Source organism: Mytilus californianus, unplaced genomic scaffold, assembly GCF_021869535.1.
Source record: "Mytilus californianus isolate M0D057914Y unplaced genomic scaffold, xbMytCali1.0.p SCAF_6, whole genome shotgun sequence".
Taxonomy (NCBI): Eukaryota; Metazoa; Mollusca; class Bivalvia; order Mytilida; family Mytilidae; genus Mytilus; species Mytilus californianus.
Window position 1 is genome coordinate 84,047,744 of NW_026262712.1, and position 22,416 is coordinate 84,070,159.

The 22,416-nt window shown below is 30.1% G+C and overlaps 1 protein-coding gene across 3 annotated transcripts in view; it reads right to left on the reverse strand.

Moving 5' to 3' along the window:
• Positions 1–1,468: 1,468 nt before the first annotated feature.
• LOC127705059 (DENN domain-containing protein 2C-like) overlaps positions 1,469–22,416 on the reverse strand; it is a 43,730-nt gene continuing 22,782 nt past the window's right edge. For all 3 annotated transcript variants that reach the window (XM_052209332.1, XM_052209331.1, XM_052209330.1), the window contains 11 exons: positions 21,282–21,367; positions 20,514–20,583; positions 17,430–17,507; positions 15,527–15,646; positions 14,894–14,956; positions 11,450–11,556; positions 10,393–10,570; positions 9,505–9,628; positions 8,767–8,885; positions 8,191–8,326; positions 1,469–6,855 (listed from right to left, as the gene is read on the reverse strand). In XM_052209332.1, the coding sequence (XP_052065292.1) occupies positions 6,758–6,855; positions 8,191–8,326; positions 8,767–8,885; positions 9,505–9,628; positions 10,393–10,570; positions 11,450–11,556; positions 14,894–14,956; positions 15,527–15,646; positions 17,430–17,507; positions 20,514–20,583; positions 21,282–21,367 (1,179 nt within the window). In that variant the 3' untranslated portion in view covers positions 1,469–6,757. The remainder of the gene's footprint in view (positions 6,856–8,190; positions 8,327–8,766; positions 8,886–9,504; positions 9,629–10,392; positions 10,571–11,449; positions 11,557–14,893; positions 14,957–15,526; positions 15,647–17,429; positions 17,508–20,513; positions 20,584–21,281; positions 21,368–22,416) is intronic.

The window sequence follows — 22,416 nt, forward strand, 5'->3', positions numbered from 1 at the left end:
TGGTAAGACAGTTGGTTTGCAACATTTGGGTTTTGAAGATTAAAAAATGAAAACAACACATTATAAATTTCATGCGTCCGAAGCACTTTTCTAGATTTACCTTCATCAGGAACGGAATGTAGCATGTGCATTCATAGAGCCATTCAGTTTTTTAATTCTGATTGATATTAACGACCTCACAGCCTTTATTTATTCGGAAAGAGTATCTACGTATTCTTTATTGAGTTCAATCCATTGCCTGACATAATCATTGAATGAATCCATCAGTATTTTGAAGGATGGATTTAGGCTCATGATACCTCAAGCCTTGGATAACACATTTCGAAGTGAAGTGTTATGGACTATGGTTAAGTCACCAGTAATAACGTGGCCAGTTGGATTATATATGAACGAATAACTAGCACAAGTGTAGTCAGAAAGCGTTAAATAGTGCTATTTTGAAACAATTTATGTGATATTAGATTACATTACTATGACGTGTGTAGAGATTTTATGATAATTTTATGAATGAACTTCTTTCAATAAGAAAGACGAATTAAACAACATAAAACCGTATAATGGAATAATTTAGTTAAATCATCAATATTAAATTGGCAACTGACATAATTCTATATTTTGTTGAATCAATTCAACAACGAATGAATCGCAAATATAAAAAATGATTTTTTTTTTACACTTGGACTTCTACAATCCTTGATAGTCAAGCGTTTGCCACCTTTAATAAATACAGAAATATATCTACAAAAAATGTGATGGAACTTCACAAATCTATTGTTGTTTTTCGACTGTTTTTTTTTAAATGTATGTCACTAAAACAAATATAAAGGATTTTTAGAATAAAGATGGAGAATCAGCTTAAAATCATTGGCTTGATTTGGGTCACATAATTAATGGAAAACTACACAAATTTCAATTTTTGTAATTTCAACACACCTCAACATATGTTTACAAAAGTTAGAAAAACTAAAAAAAGCTTACACCAAACACATAAATGTCAGTGAAAAGTTAAACACAATATTCTTTTTGGATGCCTACATACTATGTGTTACGGTAACTTGATGCTATTGACATTCTAAAAACGAAACTTAAATGTAGACCTAAATTGATTGAAGACTTGATGTCATATGTTGGAATTCAGTCTTTTTCAAAGTTTCAAAAGACTACTCATTGTTTTGGCTGGTATTTTACTTTTTTTTAGAAAATAACCTGATCAAGGAACTAACCACAAAATTCAAGGCACCACTTTTTAAATCAGGTCAAGGATACACTGATATGGTCAAGAGAAATTAGAACCCCATAAAGCCTCTATACATAAAATATGGATAGCTTTATGGAAAAACGCTTACTTTGTCAAACTGTCATAAAAATAATTTTTATAAAACAAAAGAACAAACTTAAACAGAAGGCAACACCAAATTATCATCAAGCCTAAAAGGAAAACTATTGTGAAATAAAAAAAACAAATATATAGAAACAATAACAAATTTTATTATCATTTTGATATGGAATGCAAAGAAAAGAAATAATCAAATTTCACTGTGCCATAAATAATAAGCAAGCAAGCTGAAGCAAAATGTACAAGCTACTTGTAGTACCTTAACATTACAGTTCAAAAGTTTTCGATACCAAGTATATAATAAGTAGTACTACTGGTATCTTTTTTCATCATGATTGACACAAATTACTTAATTTCATGACATGATTTAATTAGAGTTTTTTTTATCACGAGAAAATTCAAACAATACACCCCCTCAAATACAAAAAATAACAAAAATACATGGTATAAATGTTCAAAACCATACAATTTTTTTCACTCAATTCACATCTTTTGATATTTTACTATTTTTGGTTACATTTCAATAATAAAAAAAAAGACATTGTAAATGAAATTTTTATCCAATAATTGTTTGCGATGAAATGCTAAAAAAATAACAATTATTTTATGATGTAATAAGTACTGTCAAATATAACAAATTATATCCACCAATTACAATTTCTAAGATATAATAGCTTAAAATAAAAAGCAAGCAAAACTCAAGATAGAGATAGATTTTCAATTCTGGATTTTTTGTTTCGTTTAAATTGGCCAATGTAAACCCTATATGGTAACCATTTGACTTTAAGTGTTGGTCTTGAACCAAGGAGGGTATTTTTATTCAATTACTGATAAGAATGTTTGTTTTCTCTAGGAATAGTTTAAAACTGTTAATTTCTAATTCCAAATAACCTGTTACAACCATAAATATTATCAAGAACATTTTTCTTTTACAACCTCAGAACTTTTTTTCTTGTTTGGAAAAAAAAACAAATTATAAATTAGTAAAATATATAAACAAACCTGTTAGTCTCCCAAAACAAAGTAGCATGCCATCATTGTCAGAAACAACTAATTGGAGTAAACCGGAATTGGTAACAGAATCATACTAAATTATATAAGATCTGTTGTTATATCCTGCCAAATTGACAATAATACAGCACTGTACCTTTATCACAAATTTCTACAAACAAGTATCATCTAAGCCCTCTCACCTTTAAATTGTTCTAGGATAGCAAGGAAGAACTGTATATCTAATGTTGTTCTTCAGGATTTTTAAAGAATTCATTGGAATACATTGGCATAAATTTGAACCTTAAAGAAAAAGAGAAAATTATATTTAAGCAATTTTTCTTTGGAGATTCCATAATGTTTTGAAGCCAAAAACTACAACAATTGACCAGGGTTTTCTATTCTTTATTACCTAGTTTGAGATATAATTTGTAATCTATAGCAGAATATTTTTCTACAGATTCATTTATAAGAATCATAATGGTAAACCAATTTTCATGAATGTCTTGTCTGACGATTTCACCTGCATCTTTGATTTAGTTTTATCTAAATAGGTTTTGACATGCAAAACAGCTATAAAGGAGCTGCACAGCTACCCCAAACAGTAACCTCGTTACTATATACTAAAAATAAGATGAAGGTTATTTGAAAATGTCTTGTTGACAAGGGCATAACTCCATATAAAATTCAGTTAAACTGGTGAATAGGAAAAAAGATTATATTATTTTTGAAAAAGTTGATAGTATCATGGCACTGTCAAAGAAAAAAATGATAGCTGTGTCTTACCTTACCTCTTACATCAAAAACAATAAACAGTTGTAGGTTTCCTCTTAAAATTTGCATTCTTCTTTTTTAAAGATGAACAAAACCATGTTACTGTTGGTTGTGGGAACATATTTACCATGTTACCGTTGGTTGTGGGAACATATTTACCATGTTACTGTTGGTTGTGGGAACATATTTACCATGTTACCGTTGGTAGTGGGAACATATTTATAGACTTGTTATTGTATTATGTTATCATGTTTGTAAACTTATAAATGCTTCAAAAATAAGATTCTATGATTCATTAAAATTGTAAGTACCTTTAACTAAAACTATAATGATCAAACAAATAAAAGTCCTTAAAAACCCTTAAACAACATTTCATTAACAATGTACAAACAATTTTTATAATTAAACATGAAAAATCTATCCCTAGCAAATAAATAAAAGCGCAATAATACTAAGCAAAAATAATAAGTATCACAGATAAATAGTATTTGTAAAATTCTATATACACTATGGGACTTTGCCTATGACTGCTGCTTACACGCTGCTTACCATAATTATCTGTTAAATTGCACATGCACATAAATACCAGTTTAAAATCATCAGCATTATTATATATATTATTATATTACATAATCTATCTGACAGTTATAAAACATGACACATAAAAAATATGTATGATTTATTTTACATTCAAGTTTGAAATAAAAATATTACACTGGCCCATTCTGGACGATTGTTAATATACTATGGTCTAGCACTTTTCATTCATGAAAAACATGTGCCATGAAGGAAAAGTTTACAATTAGAAATTTAAGAATATGCAATTTACAACTGCTCACAATGAAAGACAAATGAAAATCTTGGGTAAACTTTCAAATTTGATTTTAAAGTGATTATGTAAGTTGAATGTAACCCATATATATTAAATGCATGTATTAGGATTTAAAAAAAAAACAGGTTCTTCAATTTCAATATTTTTATACAAATTAGTACAAATATTTTAAGTACGCAAAAACTAATTACAAATGTAACTATAGGATCATTTTGTTCTGCAACAACAACAATAATAATATTAAAATTGTCTACATGGTAAAATTGTCAATGAGAGATTCTTACTCATTTACCCTTCCTTCATGCAAATAATTATATACTACTTTTAAATATCAGGACATTTATTACTTATTAATTAGAATATATACAAATCTAAATTACAATGCTGAATACAATATAATAACCAATCCCTTTCAAATTAAATTTGTTATCTCACAAAAAGTATGACATATTGCCAATCAATGTGAACCATATGTTAATAAAAATACTTTGATGAGATTCATATTATTTATATTAAGTATTAATTATACAACTAATTGTTATAATGAGATATTCATGATGTACTTATCAAAACAATTTATTTTTCTGAAATTTACAATTTAAATTATCAAGGTGGATTCTGGGTTTCAAGAAAAAGGGGGGGGGGGGTATTTTGTCCATAATGGAAAACCATGTCAGATGATTTTATGCCAAAAACTTATATTTTTTTCCTAAATCCTCTACCCCTCCCCCTTGAATCCACCACTGAATATACAGGATAAATTCTATTTCTATGAAACAATTATAAAGAATCAATCATTTATAACTATTAATATGATGCATTGGCACACATGCAAACATATCTTACTTTTAAGTAAAATAAGGCACCAACCCCTAAGTAACATTATGATAGGAATTATAACTTGTTTAAATGATAAGTTTTCTAACAAGTCATTTTATACAGATTTTCTTTTGTTCAACTAGAATTTGCAGCTAGCAAATGAATATTATGATGACATAATAAATGCAACCAAAAAATGTCAGCTCCAATATTGCAAACTTTTGTTTTTCAAACATTATTGTTATATCAACAGAAATTGACCATAGTTCTACAGGTTTTGTATATGTATAAAGAGTAACTTAACACAAGAAGATAGGGAAAATATGAGCACCATATCAAACAAAAGATCTGACATTTTAATTATATTAAAAATGAGATTTATACAAAACATGTTGTCTGTTTTAATGCGAAAGCATAATTTTTGAGAAATTTATAGGTTAACAAAACCACAGTTATAAATAAGCATACTGTTGATTCATATTATCCAGGGAGTATTAATTTTCATGGGTTTCATGGACATAGGTGAACCAAGAATATCAGTGTTCAAAAAGATACAATTTCCCTTGAGACTTGTATTCAAAATTTGTCAAAACAAAATAATCAAGAATCAATAAAAAGTTTTTTCCTCGATCCATGAAAATTATTCCCCCCCAAAAAATAAAATAAATCTACAGCATTTTACTTAAGTTTGGTAGTTAAAACAGAGAATTTATGATTAAGTGCTGTTCTTGGCACCTCTATTGTAAAATCTTAAAGATACTCCAAGAGATAAATACAACTTAAAATGTCAATTTTTTTTAATAAATAAATAATAAGTTTAAAATCTTACTTATATCTTTGCTTTGGTCCCCTCAAAAGTAATATATCCATGAAAAATACCTCATCCATATTTAGATATGAGTAAAATTTTCATGTAAAAGATATTTTTCTGAACAAAGTATTTCACAATAACTTTGTTGTGGTTCAAATATCTTATTGGGTAAGAATTTTTGCTAAAAATGTCTCTTTTTCTTAAGAACAAATTTGTTTTGCCTTTTTCTGAGATCACTGAGTCATTTTAACATTTCCGTACTAAATTGCCAAATCATATAATTATACCTTTTTTGCAATACAAAAATAACAGAAAAGTATAAAAGAATTTAGAATTTCTTTGGGGGGAGGGAGGGAGAAAAAAATAATACTAAACTTATATCTTCTTATTTTAGATCATTATTAAAACAACACTAAAAAAAAATAGATTTTCAACAAATTACAAAAATTGTCATTCTGTTATTTACTTTTGTAGTTAATAGTGTATGAACATATTTCCAAATATCAAAACCAAAAACTTTATTGCATATTGTCATTGCACTTAGAATAATGCATGATGAAAAACTTCTTGATAGGTGGAGAGAGATCATAAAGAGTATTTGTGAAATGTTCTTTGTATATAAATGTTTGGAAATTCATGTAGTGTAAATATCATAGAAACACAAAAGTTTTTTTTTTAATGAAAAGCATTAATATAGTCGGTTTTTGCAATGAGTGTAAAAACTGCTCAATAAAAATGTGAAACTTGTACTAGTTATTGTACCTTAATTCATTGAGTTATATCAGAAGTTTGGGTTGTTTGGAGATAATGCATTTAAGTTAAAACGTTTCACAAATTTAAATTTTTTATTTTCCTTTGTTTGTTATAACTAGTATTAACTTTCCATGTGTTCAAATAACAAAAATTGTGTATCAAATTAATACATGATACCATGACAAATTCTTGGATTATAAGCAGAAAATTCATGGAAGGATAATATCTTTAGCACAATTGTTATCAAATGCAATAATAAATTTTTATACAATGGTTTTATATTTGATAGTAAACATTTCATGCAAATAATATATATATATATATTTCATGTATAAGATGATAATGCTTATATCCATTGTATAATTAATTACTGAGATAACATGAGACAATTTTACAGATAAATATACCGATATCTTGTGACTATAACTCTGAATGATTGAGACTATTTTAGTAATTTCAGGAATCCTTTTGACTTCTTTTTGTCTTTCTTGGCTTCTTCCAACTCCTCATTGTACTCTTTAATACGACTGTTGAATATATCTACAACACAAATGAAATGACTTATTAATATAAAAAGAAGATGTGGTATGATTGCCAATGTGAAAACTCTCCACAAGACCAAATGACACAGAAATTAACAACTATAGGTCACCAAACGGCCTTCAACAATGAGTAACCCCTTTACGCATAGTCAGCTATAAAAGGCCCCGAAATGACAAATGTAAAACAATTCAAACAAGAAAACTAATGGCAATACTAATGCATGTATATCGCCCATAAATTAGTATCTTCTTAACAATAAACCTATTCTTTCTTTGACTACGGTTATCAGTGCTCCTGTTCTTATCAGCCTTGTCCAAACAATTTCAATCCAGCTTATAACCACTATCTAACTGACCATAAATTTCTATTCCATAAGGAATATTGAAGGGAAACCACTTATATACTGTAGAAAATGAAATAAAACTTTGAATTAAACTCATAAAAGTCAGTAATTCTGATCGTATATGAGTACTTTAACAACCATTGTTGCATGCAAGGAAATACTAAAAACTAAAAATGAGATTCTGAGCAGATAAGTCTCAAAAAATAAATATTTTGGGTATAACACTAAGTAAGTACTGTTCCGTTAAAAAATAATATGGAACACATGGTAAGGAATTTTGAAATGTCAACTAGTACATTGAAAATAAAAGTGAAAGTCTAAAGTTGCATCTATAGAGATTTAACTTATTTTGAAAGTGCCTTCCCTGGGTGGCATGTATGTTTAAATGAAATAGTTCTAAGTAGAAAGATAATATTTCTCATCATTGAAAAGTTTAAATTTGTTTTTACCTTTACCCAGTTGCTAAAGAACTAAGCCACTGTACAATGATTTCCTTTACAGCATAATTTGTTAACCCCCTTTAAATATACTTAAGCCTAAGATTTACTTCATATTTTTTTATTAAGTGATATCTTGATAACTTTCACTTTATTATAAGAACATTTTGTCTTAATGAAATTGTCCGTCTTGATTTACTACATTGGCTAATAATAGAATCAATAAACAAATTCAGTAATCCTCAGTATCGTTTTGATATTTTAAATAAACATTCAATAAGATGTTTGAATACTTGAAGCATCTGTATATTTCCTTTTGTGACTAAAATTTCTCTCATCACTCGGTTGTGAACTGAAGTCTATCAAACATGCTCAATAAAAGTCATGACAACTTTAAATTTGACCATATTATGAAAGTATTGCATGAAATGGATAATAGTAATTTCAAGTAAATTTTATGTCATTTTTAAACCATACAACAATATTAAAGAGCTGGTGTGTCTTACTTTATAGCTTTAGTTTTATTTCTTTGATTTGACTTTGAAAACTTACTAAGCGTATTCGTCTTTGATTTGTTTTTAGTTTCCACTTTATCTGTGAGGAACACCTCAAACATCTGTGTTTCTGTAAACCATTCTAAGAACTGTTCCATACTAGAGGACTGTGCATTCTTTACAAAACTATCTTTCTACAAGACCAATTATTCATATAGATATCATTAATTACCTTAATTACTTTGCTAATTAGTATTCTTAAAGGTATACCTTACAGTGCTAGCAGAAAATTCCTCAATTGACCATTTTTCCTGTGATGGTTTTTTCAAAACATAATATAATGTGTGTGTGTACAATGATGTATGCTGGAGACAAAAGTTTTGGGAAGTTAAGAATATTAACTTATGGTAAGCTTAGATTCCAAATGGCCTAAACAGAACATGCTTATAATGTCATAATGAGATAACAACGGACATTTTTGTTCAATGTGTCCAGATTATATATCATCCTTTTCATTTATAAATAGAACTAATAAAATTTGGAAATATTGAAAAAAAAAATGTTTGAGATTTTTTTGGCCAAGATAGCTCTTATGTCTAACCTTTTCTTTTAAAAATTAAAAAAAAACACATACCTCAAAGACAAGCTGACCATTTTGCTGAGTTGTAATGTGGTTTCCATAATGTCCAACGGCTTCAACAAAGAACCTAAGGAAAGCTTCTGATATCAGCAAATTCTGGGCATTTTTCAGATCTGAAAAATGCATATAAAAATGAGCATTATCTTAGTGAATTGAGAATATTTATTTATTGTTTTTTTTTAAATCTATATAGTTTGGCATAGGTAAAAGATTGCAGGACAATCTTTCCAAAATAATTATTATTATTATATAAATTGGATATCACTTGATATCAATTTTCATTATTTAATTTAAATAGTAATAATAAACTTGCTGAAGGCTTGTTCATTATTATATTGATATAGAATAACTCATGTTTATATCAAGCGATATCCAATTCTCACTTTTTATGAAACCTATAATAAACTATAATAGAGTAATTTCCTAACCAAAATTTGACAATAGCAAGTAATTTCCTAACCAAACATTGAACATAGCAAGTAATTTAATACAATCTATCAATACAACATGCAACAGTGTGCATTAAAATGATTTTTTTCTATCAAATTTTCTGTAAATTGGTAGAGTTTACAAACCACCCTTTACACATTGCTGAAAATTATCTAGCTCTTTTTAAGAAAAAATAATATATAAATTGATGATGAGTTAAACTGACCTGTTTATGACAATAATTAAAATGATATTTTTAAAGAAGATTTTGTGTAAAATTCTACTAAACTACAAGTTTCCTACCTCCCTCAACTTTGCACATGTTTAGGACTGTTTTTAGTGCTTTCTGTACAGATTTAGGCAGCAGTGTATCCTCATCTCCTTGTGACTTAATCACTTGTCTTTTATCAAGGTCAAATATAAATATCTAAAATGGTAACACAATGCTATTTGGCAAGTAATAGTCAAAGAGTCCCCTAATGTTAAAAACAATACAACATGTAGGAAATTATCTCTTAAAACAATAAGTACCATTGCTGTCTGCTATATTTTGTTATTTTTGCCCATGTTTAATTCTATTTACTGTTAATGACCAAAAGGTACTTTTGTCACTCACACAAAACTAAACAAAACCAGAAACACAATAAGTGTATGCTCAAACATGAGGACTACTAATAGTTATTATGACATAAAGGTGTCCTTTTTCAAACAGCTAATTATCAGTATTGTAGAAAGGTTTCAGCAATTATTTTATATTATTTATGCATCTTCAAAAGCATATATATAGCTGTAGAGTTTGAGGACTTCACCTCATCACTTATGACCCTCAGTAATGATAATGATAAGAAAAAGAGCCTTTAAGGTATTAATATGAACTAGTATTTTATCATTTTCTTTTCTCATGTACATCCAGTCAACATTTTTTACCCTAACTAAAGAACATCACAAACACTGTGCTCTAACTCCTTCTAATAGAAAATTTCTGGTTTGTTGATTATTTAAATTTGTGGTCCCCCTGTACCAATGAAATACACAAAAATTGGTATCCAATGAATAATAATGACTCCACAGTATTCAAAGAAATTTAAAGGGTAAATGTTAAATATAAATGAACTTCAAATTATTGTCCATGTTATCCAGTTCTGAAATTAACTAAATATTAGATATCAGGTATATGGCATTTACTCTCACCTCACTAAGTGGCAGATTAAGAACTGTCTGAAGATGTGACGACAGTATTCCAATAACATATGGTGTGGGAGAACAACAGATATCTAACATGGTATCTGGTAATACTGGAATGTATGTGTGTGGCCAGGAGAATGGATAAAGTAAAGATCTCATGGCATGGATTGTCTGGGATAAAATCCTGAAATAAAACATCAGAAACTTTAAGATAATTATGGAAGTTTAATTGTAGTTTTAAGGGGAAAAAATAAGAAACAAGAAAAAGGAAAAAATCAACTGATTTAGATCATAAACTGCAGTATTACAGAAACTTTTTAAAAAAATACAAACAATCCCTCACGTTATTTTGCATTGTCAGCTTTGTGTCTCATTGAGGTTTTATCTTTTATTTATACAAAAAAAAACCTTTGAGAAGTCTTAACTGCTATGAACATATTACATGTAACAATGCATAGGATTTTCAATAAGAGATAACAGGAAGCTATTTTCTCTTTAAATTAATTAATTCATTTGTATCGTTCAATACTGTTTATTCAGAAATTATTACATTAATTTTATAATTGCAATTTTGACATGACTTAAAAACATTCTTGATTAGTTATTGCTATTTCAGAAAAAGTTAGTTATAGATAAATGTATCAGATTTCAGAATGGGAATTCTTATTACTGCAATACTTTTACAGTACCTTCATTCATATAAATAATAAAATGCTTCGCCGAGCGCAGCCTGATATGACCACAGAGGTCGAACCCTGAACAATTGGGGCAAGTTTGGACACAATATTCAAGCTTGATACTGTCTGAATTTGGATTGTGATCAAATGTTTTACATAATATAGGTTTCTGACACAAAATAAATGTGGGCAAAGATCTTAAAAATTTGAAATGGGACGTTTAATTTACCTAGTATAGTCTGATATCCAAAATCTAACAACATGGTTAGATTCAGCATATTGAAAAACTCGTCATGAATGCAAATTTTTTGCAGTTGTATAAAAACCTTGCAATAAAATCTGAATTTACAGTACAATGTATGTAATCTTGAGTCATAAATACAAACCCAAGGTTTTTCGCACAGAACAGAATGCTTCTCTCCAGTAACATCACAGAAAATAATTTGATTAATTTATCTACACCAAGCTTTGATAATAGTGTTTCTCTATTTGCCTGAAAAAAAGTCAAATTAAATTGTTAAAAAGATTTTCTCAATAGAATACATAAATAAATTAACATTATTCTTACCAGAAACAAACTCTTCACTATAAAGGATAAATCTGAAATGATGAATTTAAACTTTTACCAAAAAATTGCAGTTTTGCATAGCTATAGAAACCCTTTGACAGAAAACTTCTGAAAGATTATTTCCTTGAAATAAGATCTCCCACCACAAAAAATACTTAATCTAGATTTATAGAAACAAAATGTAAGTGTAAACTGTACAAACACAGTACGTAGGCAATTTAGGCATACATAGGGAATGGCAAGCATGTATTAGCTTTTTGTAATTAAATACAAAAATATTAACTTATAGAAACAGAATTATTGTTGAGATTATAAATATCTACCATGGTATCCATAAACATTTCTATCAATATTGCAATTTTTCAAAGTGTCCGTTATTTGTTAGTAAATTCTTTCAAATTAGGCAATTAAAAATTATTTGGCTTCAAAACACTCACTCTTTTCCTCTAACCTTTTTATATAAAATGAAGTTAAGGATTAAAACTATTCTTGGTGGGTTAACAATGTAATGTCTGATGGAAAACTACCAGAAAGGCATTCTTGTCTATTCTAAAAAATATCAAAATTGGCCTAATCGGAATTAAACACATTTATTCTAAAACCAGTTGTTGGCATGACACGGGCTATGTTCTTCTCATATATTTTATGACGGTATAATACTAAACCCCTAACAGGAGGGATTGTGCAAAAAACATGTTTAACCCCGCTGCATTTTTGCGCCTGTCCCAAGTGAGGAGCCTTTGTTAGTCTTGTATCATTTTTAATTTTAGTTTCCTGTGTATAATTTGGAGTTTAGTATGACGTCCATTATCACTGAACTAGTATACATATTTGTTTAGGGGCCAGCTGAAGGACGCCTCTGGGTGCGGGAATTTCTCGCTGCATTGAAGACCCATTGGTGGCCTTCGGCTGTTGTCTGCTCTATGGTCTGGTTCTTGTCTCTTTGACACATTCCCCATTTCCATTCTCAATTTTATCAATGATACTAAAGATTTACTTTCTTGGGCACTCAGGAAATTTTTTAGCTATGTATCAATAAAAAATTAAAAAAAAATAAAACATTTTTTAGCTTCTTACTTAAGTTAAGGTTTGCAATTAATATTTGCCATACTAGTTTTTAAACGGTAATGTCATGAATGTCTTGAGGAAACCTAACCACAAAACAGTTGTGCCAGGTGAGCAGAAAACAACCATCCTCTAATCAGTGAGATTGAACATTGTTTATATATCTGCTGACTGATTGTTGGTGTTTAAGGCCACTTTCAGCACTATATTGGCTATATGGTGGCAGTAAGGTTTTATTGGCGGAGGAAGCTAGAGTGCCTGGAGAGAACAACTGACCTTCAACAGGAAAACTGACAATCTTAGTTAATAAAAAATGGAATTGAATGCACATGCCTCGTGTGGGGTTTGAACTCACCTCAGTATTGACAGGCAAGTGATATAGTAGATAAACTTCTTAGACCACCTAAGCCCCCATTTATATAAGTTTTATAACTATATTCATGAAAGCATACTTAATTTCTCACCAGACATATGAAATATTACCTTGTATTTTACAAAATAATTCCAATAACTCTGGAATGCAAAGCTGAAATATTTAAAATCAAAAAGTAGCTTGGCTTTAAGAAACCTAAGTTAACATTGACAAAATTTTCATGAGGACTCACAGAAGCATTCTTGAGCTATTTTGAGACATGTTAAATTTTCCAGTTTTTAATATCAAAGTCAAATTACTCAGGAATTGAACTACTGGTACTAGATTAAAATTGTCAAAATAAAGATGGAGCTTACCTTAATAAGTAATGATAATGCAAAAAAATTTCAAGTGATTCACAGAAACCAAACATGAGTTATCACTACACCCATGAAAACTGCCTTGTTTACGACATAAAAAGTCCCTTAATGCTAAAATGACTTACCTGAATATCATCAAATTTGAAAAATTGCTTGTCCGCTTGAAACCTTACACTGCATTAGAAAGTTCAAAACCTAACGTTTTGTAAAAAGATTTAATAGATCTGTGAGAGCATGCATGATCAAAGTATTGAGAGACACAGGAATTTTAGGATTAAAAGTCAAAATACTCAAGAACAACTAATCTAAAAATACACAAAATTTCAAAAGTAACTAGTCTTCGTGGAACCTAACATTGTGTTAATATTTGGTAAGAATTTGTAAAAGCATAATGGAACATGCCACGATGGTTGGACAGTTGCTTTGCCTGACAGACAGACAACAGTATTGAAAAATCTTTAGACATTTAACTTGATATAATTACAAAAAAAAGAATGTGTCTGAGGACGTTATTGCCCCCCCCCCCCCCCCCCTCAAGCTTTGCAATTTTTCAAGTTAAAAAGGGTCATAACTCTAGAACACTAAATGACTCACTGCCCAAATTCGAACTCTGCGAGTTTTTGGTTCTTAGCATTGTGTATGAGTTTCATAAAATTTGGAGGAGTAAAACTTGTTAGAGTGCGGAAACTAAAATGGGATGGACGTACGGATGGAAAGACGGACGGAGGGATAGTCAAGGGTAACACTCAATGCCCCCATTGCCTACGACAGGGGCATAAAAATCAAATAGAAAATTTCTAGTTCCATATACAAAATATAAAAAACATCGGAAAACTCATTAAATAAATGCTAAAATCATCTCCTTGATCGATACCTCAAAATGAACAAAATCTTATAACTATCTTATCACGACATAATGATGCAGCAATCACAAGCATGTTGCAATGTGAGGTCATAGGTTTGCAATCTTACAATATTATTATTTGTGTTAAAGAAATTGAAAAAAATAAATTAAAGGTGACAAAAAATAAATTAAAGGTGACAAACTTATACACTTGACGTAATTATAGCACAAGCGTGCATTGCAAATAATCATGCACATATGTCAAAATTGTACAGATAATCATGCACATATGTCAGTATGTCAAAATTGTACTCACTCTTATCATCTATGATAGTAAGGAACAGAATATTGAAAATATATATATGCATCCAAAAGTAAACTATAAAGTGATTTGTACATAAAAGTTTGAAAGAAAGAAAGAAAATTACTAAATGAATAAAATTGGATTGTAGTTTTATTTTCAAACAATTATTTTTTTCTTCAATTTCCCATATCTTTTTCATTAATTCATATTTTCAACTTAAAATAACAAACTGTACTTTATATGGATATTAGTTGATGAGTAATATCTATCAATCTATCTTTTATCTATTAACAAAATATTATCTTACTTTAACTTACATTATCAACTCTGTCATCATCAGGTCTGGCAAGAAATATAGTACCTGTTTCCCAATTTTCATCCTAAAAATAGAAGCAATGAATATAGTTCCTGATTCCCAATTCTCATCCTAAAAATAGAAGCAGAAAATATAGTTCTTGATTCCCAAATCCCATTCTAAAAATAGAAGCAAGAAATAAAGTTATGGTTTCCCAATTCTCATCCTTAAACTAAAAGCACGAAATAAAGTACCTGATTCCCAATTCTTATTCTAAAAATAGAAGCAAGAAATATAGTTTCTGTTATAAACCAATTCTTATCATAAAAATTCAAGCAAGAATTATAATTCCGGTTTCCCAGTTGTCATCTTTAAAATAGAAACAAGGTTAATCAAGGTAATAAATAAAGTAACTATTTCCAAATATTCATCTGAGACAAAAAAAGAAACATAGATTCTTCCTACCAATGCTAAATGAAGCTAACCTTCTGACCAATTTGGCTTACAGTATTCTTTTTTATTAATAAAATTTCCAGAGATGCTTAACCACTACTTATTAATAGAAAGACAAAAGGCTCCCGATGACTTCCAGACAAGATTTATCAAGGTCTGTTTTCAAGAACATCCATTTAACCTATGAGTTCAGATTTTATACCAATGTTCTAACATGCACCATCTTTCCTGGTTCAGGTAAGGGTCTACCAAATGCTGCTACAATCAATTCTTTTGCCATGATCAAAGATAATTGTCTTTTGGCTTCAATTTCATCCAACAACTAGAAATAAAATTACAGAAGTCCACAGTATACAGTATACAATAAACTATAATATCAATCTATGTGTACATGTCTCGTCCTTAATTTCCCATATTCTTGGTCATATTTTTCAATAGATATTGGAAGATGTGGTATGAGTGCCAATGAGACAACTATCCATTCAAGTTACAATTTATAAAAGTAAACCATTATAGGTCAAGGTACGGCCTTCAACACGGAGCATTGGCTCACACCGAACAGCAAGCTATAAAGGGCCCCAAAAAATTACTAGTGTAAAACCATTCAAACGGAAGAACCAACGGTCTAATTTATATAAAAACGAGAAATGAGAAACATGTATGAATTACATAAACAGACGACAACTACTGTAATCAGATTCCTGACTTAGGACAGGTGCAAACATTTGCAGCGGGATTAAACGTTTTAATGGTACCAAAATGCATTTTTTAAAGGGCTAGTAATGTCCAAAACAATGGTAGTTCAAGGAATAACATGTCATATTTCATTTTGGATATTAATAATATAATATAATAATAAATTACACAAAGTCCTTGAGATTGTGAAACAGCAAATTGGTTACTGTAAAATCCAAAAATTTTGCATGCATTTATTATTGCGATTTTTAAAGAATTTACAAAAATGCAAGATTAATTATTACTATTTAGGAAAATCTGCATACAAATATATGTATCAGATATCACAAAGCGAGTTCTTATTATTGCGATACTCACCCAGTCACATTATTTGCATTAAAAAAAAACTCACAATAATTTCTGAATTTACAGTATATTTCTCAAATTAAGATAATTAAAATTTGCATTATAAATGTTAATTCTGAATATAAAATTTAACTTTCTGGTTAAGAAAAAACATCAAATTTGTTTCAAAGAAACAAAATAATTCCATGACATTTAAGAAGATTTAAAAATGTATAAAAATGTAGTTATGTATTTGAAATTCATACTATTGTACTAGAAATAAGGCTAAAATTACATATATCAAAGTTTTCATAAAGTCAATATATCTGTTGTTGATAATTAGAACCATATTATAATGAAACTACTGTAAACATGATTGTATCATACCAATGTGATCACTAGAAATACCAAAAATAAATGTTTAATTATTTTGCCACAATTTCAATTAAAAAATAATGAATGCTTCTTTTTGTAATTTTATTGGGGTGTAAAAGTGTTGACCGAAGCACATTTTGTATAAAGCGTGGAAGCGCTTCATTCTATAAATGTGGGCACAATCAACACTTTTACACCCCAATAAAATTACAAAATGAAGCATTCATTTCTTATAATTACATTTTTATGCTAATAAGACCATGAAAAAAAGGTTTTATCAAGTTTTTCTTTCATTTACCTGTGCACTTTTTTGTAGAAGCACGTGTCATCACGAATGTAGCATTTCATTTTGATATGAAGGTTAATTTTGGAATGACGCGCGATTGTTGTTAGCCAATCAAACTAATGAATTCTCGTGAAACATATATACCGGTACATGTAATTATTATACTTTAGATTTTATTGGCAGAATTCCTAATCAGCATACAATTAGTATATATTTGGTAGAATGTCAATGCATGCATCTGACTTTTTATATTGTAATGTAGTTTCTTCTTTCAAAATATTCTCTTATTTATTATTACTTTAAATATTAACGTCCAGTAAAAAGGATTTAATTCCTGAGTAAGACGTTAAACATCACCATAAATAGACAGAACTTTAAATATAACACAGAAAACTTAGCAAAACATAAATATTGTATATCTTACATCATTATACATTGAGAAAGCATCTACAGGACTAACTATACAAATAACCTCTGGTAAACCAGCTGGTGTGTCTATAGGCTGAAATAAATATAGTATGTTTTCATCTTAAACTTTTATAAACTACAAGTATCTAATGTAATTATTTTCTATTCTTACAAGAAAAACATGCACATCTGCTCATAAAACAAGAAATGATTGTAACAGGATGCTGTTACGAAGTCTCCCAAACGAAGCTCCCATAATTCGTAATTCCCAGGGTCGCCTGACATTAGGCAAAGTCCAGTGAAAATTGGTTTGGTCCAGTAAATTTATATGCATTAATGATGCCTGGGGACTAACCCTGTATATCATTCAAATCATCTTGACATGACAAACCAGAATATATATAGTTTAGGGGTGGGGATCTCAACCATTTACAAGATACTAGAACATTGGGGGTGGGGGGAACCCCTGGGGACTGACCCTATACGTCATTCAAATGTTCGAGACATGACAAACAGGAATATATATGGTATAGGGGTGGGGATCTCGACCATTTACAAGATATTAGAACTTTCTCAAATGGCAGGGGTCGGGACGACCCCTGGGGACTAACCCTGAATATCTTTCAAACCATCTTTGCATGACAAACCAGAACATATATGGTTTAGGGGTGGGGATCTTGACTACTTACAAGTTATTAGAACATTCTCAAATGGCAGGGGGTCGGGATGACCCCTGGGGACTAACCCTGTATATCATTCAAACCATCTTCGCATGACAAACCAGAATATATATATGGTTTCGGGGTGGGGATCTTGACCACTTACAAGATATTAGAACTTTCTTAAATGGCAGGGGGTGGGGGTGACCCCTGGGGACTAACCCTGTATTTCATTTGATGTGCTTTATCATGACAAACCAGAATATATATGGTTTAGGGGTGGGGATCTCGACCATTTACAAGATATTAGAACTTTCTCAAATGGCAGGGGGTCGGGATGACCCCTGGGGACTAACCCTGTTTATCATTCAAATCATCTTAGCATGACGAACCAGAATATATATGGTTTAGGGGTGGGGATCTTGACCAGTTACAAGATATTAGAATTTTCTTAAATGGCAGGGGGTGGGGGTGACCCCTGGGGACTAACCCTGTATTTCATTTAATGTGCTTTATCATTTAGAACATTTTCAATTAAAAAGATTGTGTCTATCACAAACGGTTTTCAATTTATAATCATTTGAAAATTTTAAAAAATTAAATCCCATAGGGTTCTATAGTAAAACCCTCCTATCTTTTTGCCCCTCAAAGTACCCCTTTATAAACCCCATTGCACAAACAAAACCCTGATTGCACCACTAGACATGTTAGTCTAACATATTGTGAAATCCTAAGTTAATCTGACAAGCGGTTTTGGAGAACGGGTGCGGACAAGTTCAAATTTAAAAGCGGCAGAAGAGGAAGAAGAAGAAGAAGAAGAAGAATAATAATAATAATAAGAACTGAGCAAAACCAATAAGTCTTCCCAAACTTCGTTTGGGAGACTTAATAAGCAAGTGTAGTTACATATCCCAGTATGAACATCCAAATGCTTGATAGGTGTGAACGAGTTCGTCTTTAAAACTGTAATTACCAGTAGTAGAAAAAGATAAATCTGCAATAATAATTATTGTACTAACAAAAAATAGGGTTTTTGTTACATTCATAACATGTACTATCTTATTCAGAGACAAATTCTATTGTTAAATTGACTGATTGATTTAAAACATATCTAATCCTATCAAAAGGAAGTTAAAATAGCCCCTAGACCTTGCACTTTGACCCACTAACCTTAAAATCTATAGAGGTCTTCCTTCCTCCAAAAAAGATTGAATGTTTGATTTATATGATATTTCCAGGAATTCATAATTGTTAACAAAGTAAAGGATAAGTAAGAGATTTATTTTGATAAATTTTTCAATGAATTTGAATTTTGAAGATTAACATTTATGAGCATTTAAATTTGAGGAAATCTAAAACTAAAAGCAGGTAATTTACATTCCTCCACGTGAAAGTAACAGCAGTTATGATGTCATACAAGGCCACTTCTCCATCTCCATCTCTCTAATTTTTAAGACATAGTGTATGAAGGGCCTAATCTAGGATTTTGAATGTTGAATTCAAGGAGGTACAAAGTTGCTGTTGTATTCATTTCATTTAATCATCAACAGTATAAGTCCTTGGTGACTTTGAAAATTTTTATTTTTACCATTTTTGTTTACCTGTGCGACTTGTAAATCATAAGTTGTCTCCCTTATACCGATTTTGAGGGCGAAATGACTTTGCTATGGAGTCAGTCAGAAGCCAGTTTGAGCGATTTCAAATTTTTAAATCGACTTAAATAGTCATTGTGCTGGCTAAATTATGTCCTGGTGCATGTCATATAAAACACATTTCAATGTAAATGATCAATGTCAATATCATTCATCAGAATGTTTCACAGTCACAAATATGTGTCAAAATTATTTCACATGAATTTTGCATTAAAAACTTGTTAAATAATTTGTTATACAATATAGAGCTTTCAGCACAACTCCTCTGTAAAGTCTATATATAGCTGTTGTCATCTTAACCTTTAACATGTATAATCTTAAAATCAAATATCTTTATTCAGGTCAAGAGATAATATCAAGCAACAACACTGGTCATACTTTAAGTCTATTATCAAGAAACAACATTGGTCATACTTTAAGTCTATAACTCAGTTCAATATTCTGCCAAATACAATGATTCATTTTTAGATTAGATATTTTGTATGGTCCTTATGCTTAAGTTGTAACTTCTTCAGGCAAATCTAATTTTAAAAATATTCTGTTTAGGCATTTTGGTTGCACAAACTTTTGGTCCCAGAAACATGTGAAGTGTGCACTAAATTTATGTATGTATCAATGACATGCCAGTCAATTTACAACATAATTTCAATATGAAACTATTATCATCATGTTTAAAAGAAAGAATTTCAGCTGTGTATGGATTTTTTATTTGTATCAAATTTTTACACAACATGATATATATCATTATTTTCCAGCCTTCCACATGAGGATAAAGTAAAAATAACCTACCACAAGTCTTTTACAGTATCCATATACATGTTGTCCATCAAAGGTGGTCAGTACAAAGGAAAAAGACTCACTGCAAACAAATATATCACAATTAAAAACAACTTTGCTAAAACGTTTGCTACATCATTGACCAACTTCAAATAAACTATAGTATTGGAAGCTATTATTGAGCTTTCAAACCAAATATAATCAAAATTGTCAAATTAGAATTGAATCATTTAATAGTCCACTGCATCAAAATCACTTTATAATAATATGTATTTGTCATATATAACTCTACTCTCATTGGACTGACATACAGTGACCTGTGCCTTTATTGACGATATCACTATGATGTATGGATAGATGGATTGTTGTTTAATGTCTAGTTTTGGCATATTTTACATGTATATCAGAACAACAAGGTAACGTGATATGAATATGAAAACTGCTTTGTTGTAGACAGACATGCTTAGCCAGAATTTGAAGGTACCAGTTCACAAGAAGACACATCACCCTAAAGGACACATAATTCTGATGTCAAGCTGACCTATCTTTGCTCTTGTGCCACATGTTTAGCACAGAAGCAGCAAATAACCAATTTTCAAGTCTTTGGTTTGGCCTGGCCAGGGATGGAATTTAGCATCTCCTCACTCCAGGCAAGCATGCTACCACTTAATCACTGAGGCAGTCTATATCACTATAAACTATGTACTTGATATATGTAATAGTATTGGTTACTTAATACTATTACTAAGTCAAATATCCCATTAAAATAATGAGACAAACCTTGGTGCTGCAGGAGAAGCTGTTTTTACATCAAATTCTAATGCATCAGGAAAACAGAACTGTGGAATGGAGATATTACTCTCTATCTGGAATTAAATGTAAACAAAATTGATAAGTCCTTTTATTTAAAAAAAAAAAAGAACTATCATTGTACTGTCTGATTGTTGTTTTCAATATTTGACTTTGGCGAAAATTTGTCATACTGTATCTTCAGCTGTTATTCATATTTTCATAGCTGAAGGACGCCTCCGGGTGTGGGAGTTTCTCGCTGCATTGAAGACCCATTGGTGGCCTTCGGCTGTTGTCTGCTCTATGGTTGGGTTGTTGTCTCTTTGACACATTCCCCATTTCCATTCTCAATTTTATTTTCACAACTTAAATAAATGAAGATCTATCCTCAACCTCAGTAAATAGAATTTTTCAGGTTTTTATAAAATAATCCTATGCAATATGCAAGACAATCCCATTTCTTGCTACTGTTCAAATGCTGAACCTCAATTTGCATAAAAAATTATTGTTTAAGAATTTTTTTTCCTGAATTCACAATTGTACTTTTTCGTTGAACATGTTGAAGACAGACAAATCAGAGACAATGTATTTTTCAAGAGGTACCATCTAAGGGCAATCTCATTATGGGTTAGAAGTTTCAGAATTCAGATGGGTTTTTTCAAAATTAATTGAGCAAAGTTATGCCAGATTTGCAAAGTAAGGCGAAATTTGACAGCAAAATTCCTAAGCATTAGATAAAATAATTCTAAATTCCTTGACCCTATCAGAGTTTTATATCTGATGGTTCAAATATTGATTCTTCCTTATTTATGTTTTAGTTTCAGTAATAGCTTCCTTGTTGGCAGGTTTGCAGGAGCATCTGATGTGACATCTTAAAGGTTGACAGTTTTGTTTAAATTGGTCCAGTAGCTTCATAATAGTTTTCAAATAGAAAATGTTTTAAAAGTGTCCACGTGGACCAAAGATGCCAAGTGATTCCATCTCATCTGGCTTTATTTGCCAGGTGAGTTGAAAATAAAGCCAAAAAGTCTATCTCATTTAGAATAATATTGCATATTGTATGATACATGAATAAATATTCCTGATACTAACAAAAGTACTATTTTTTCTATATTTTTTAAATACA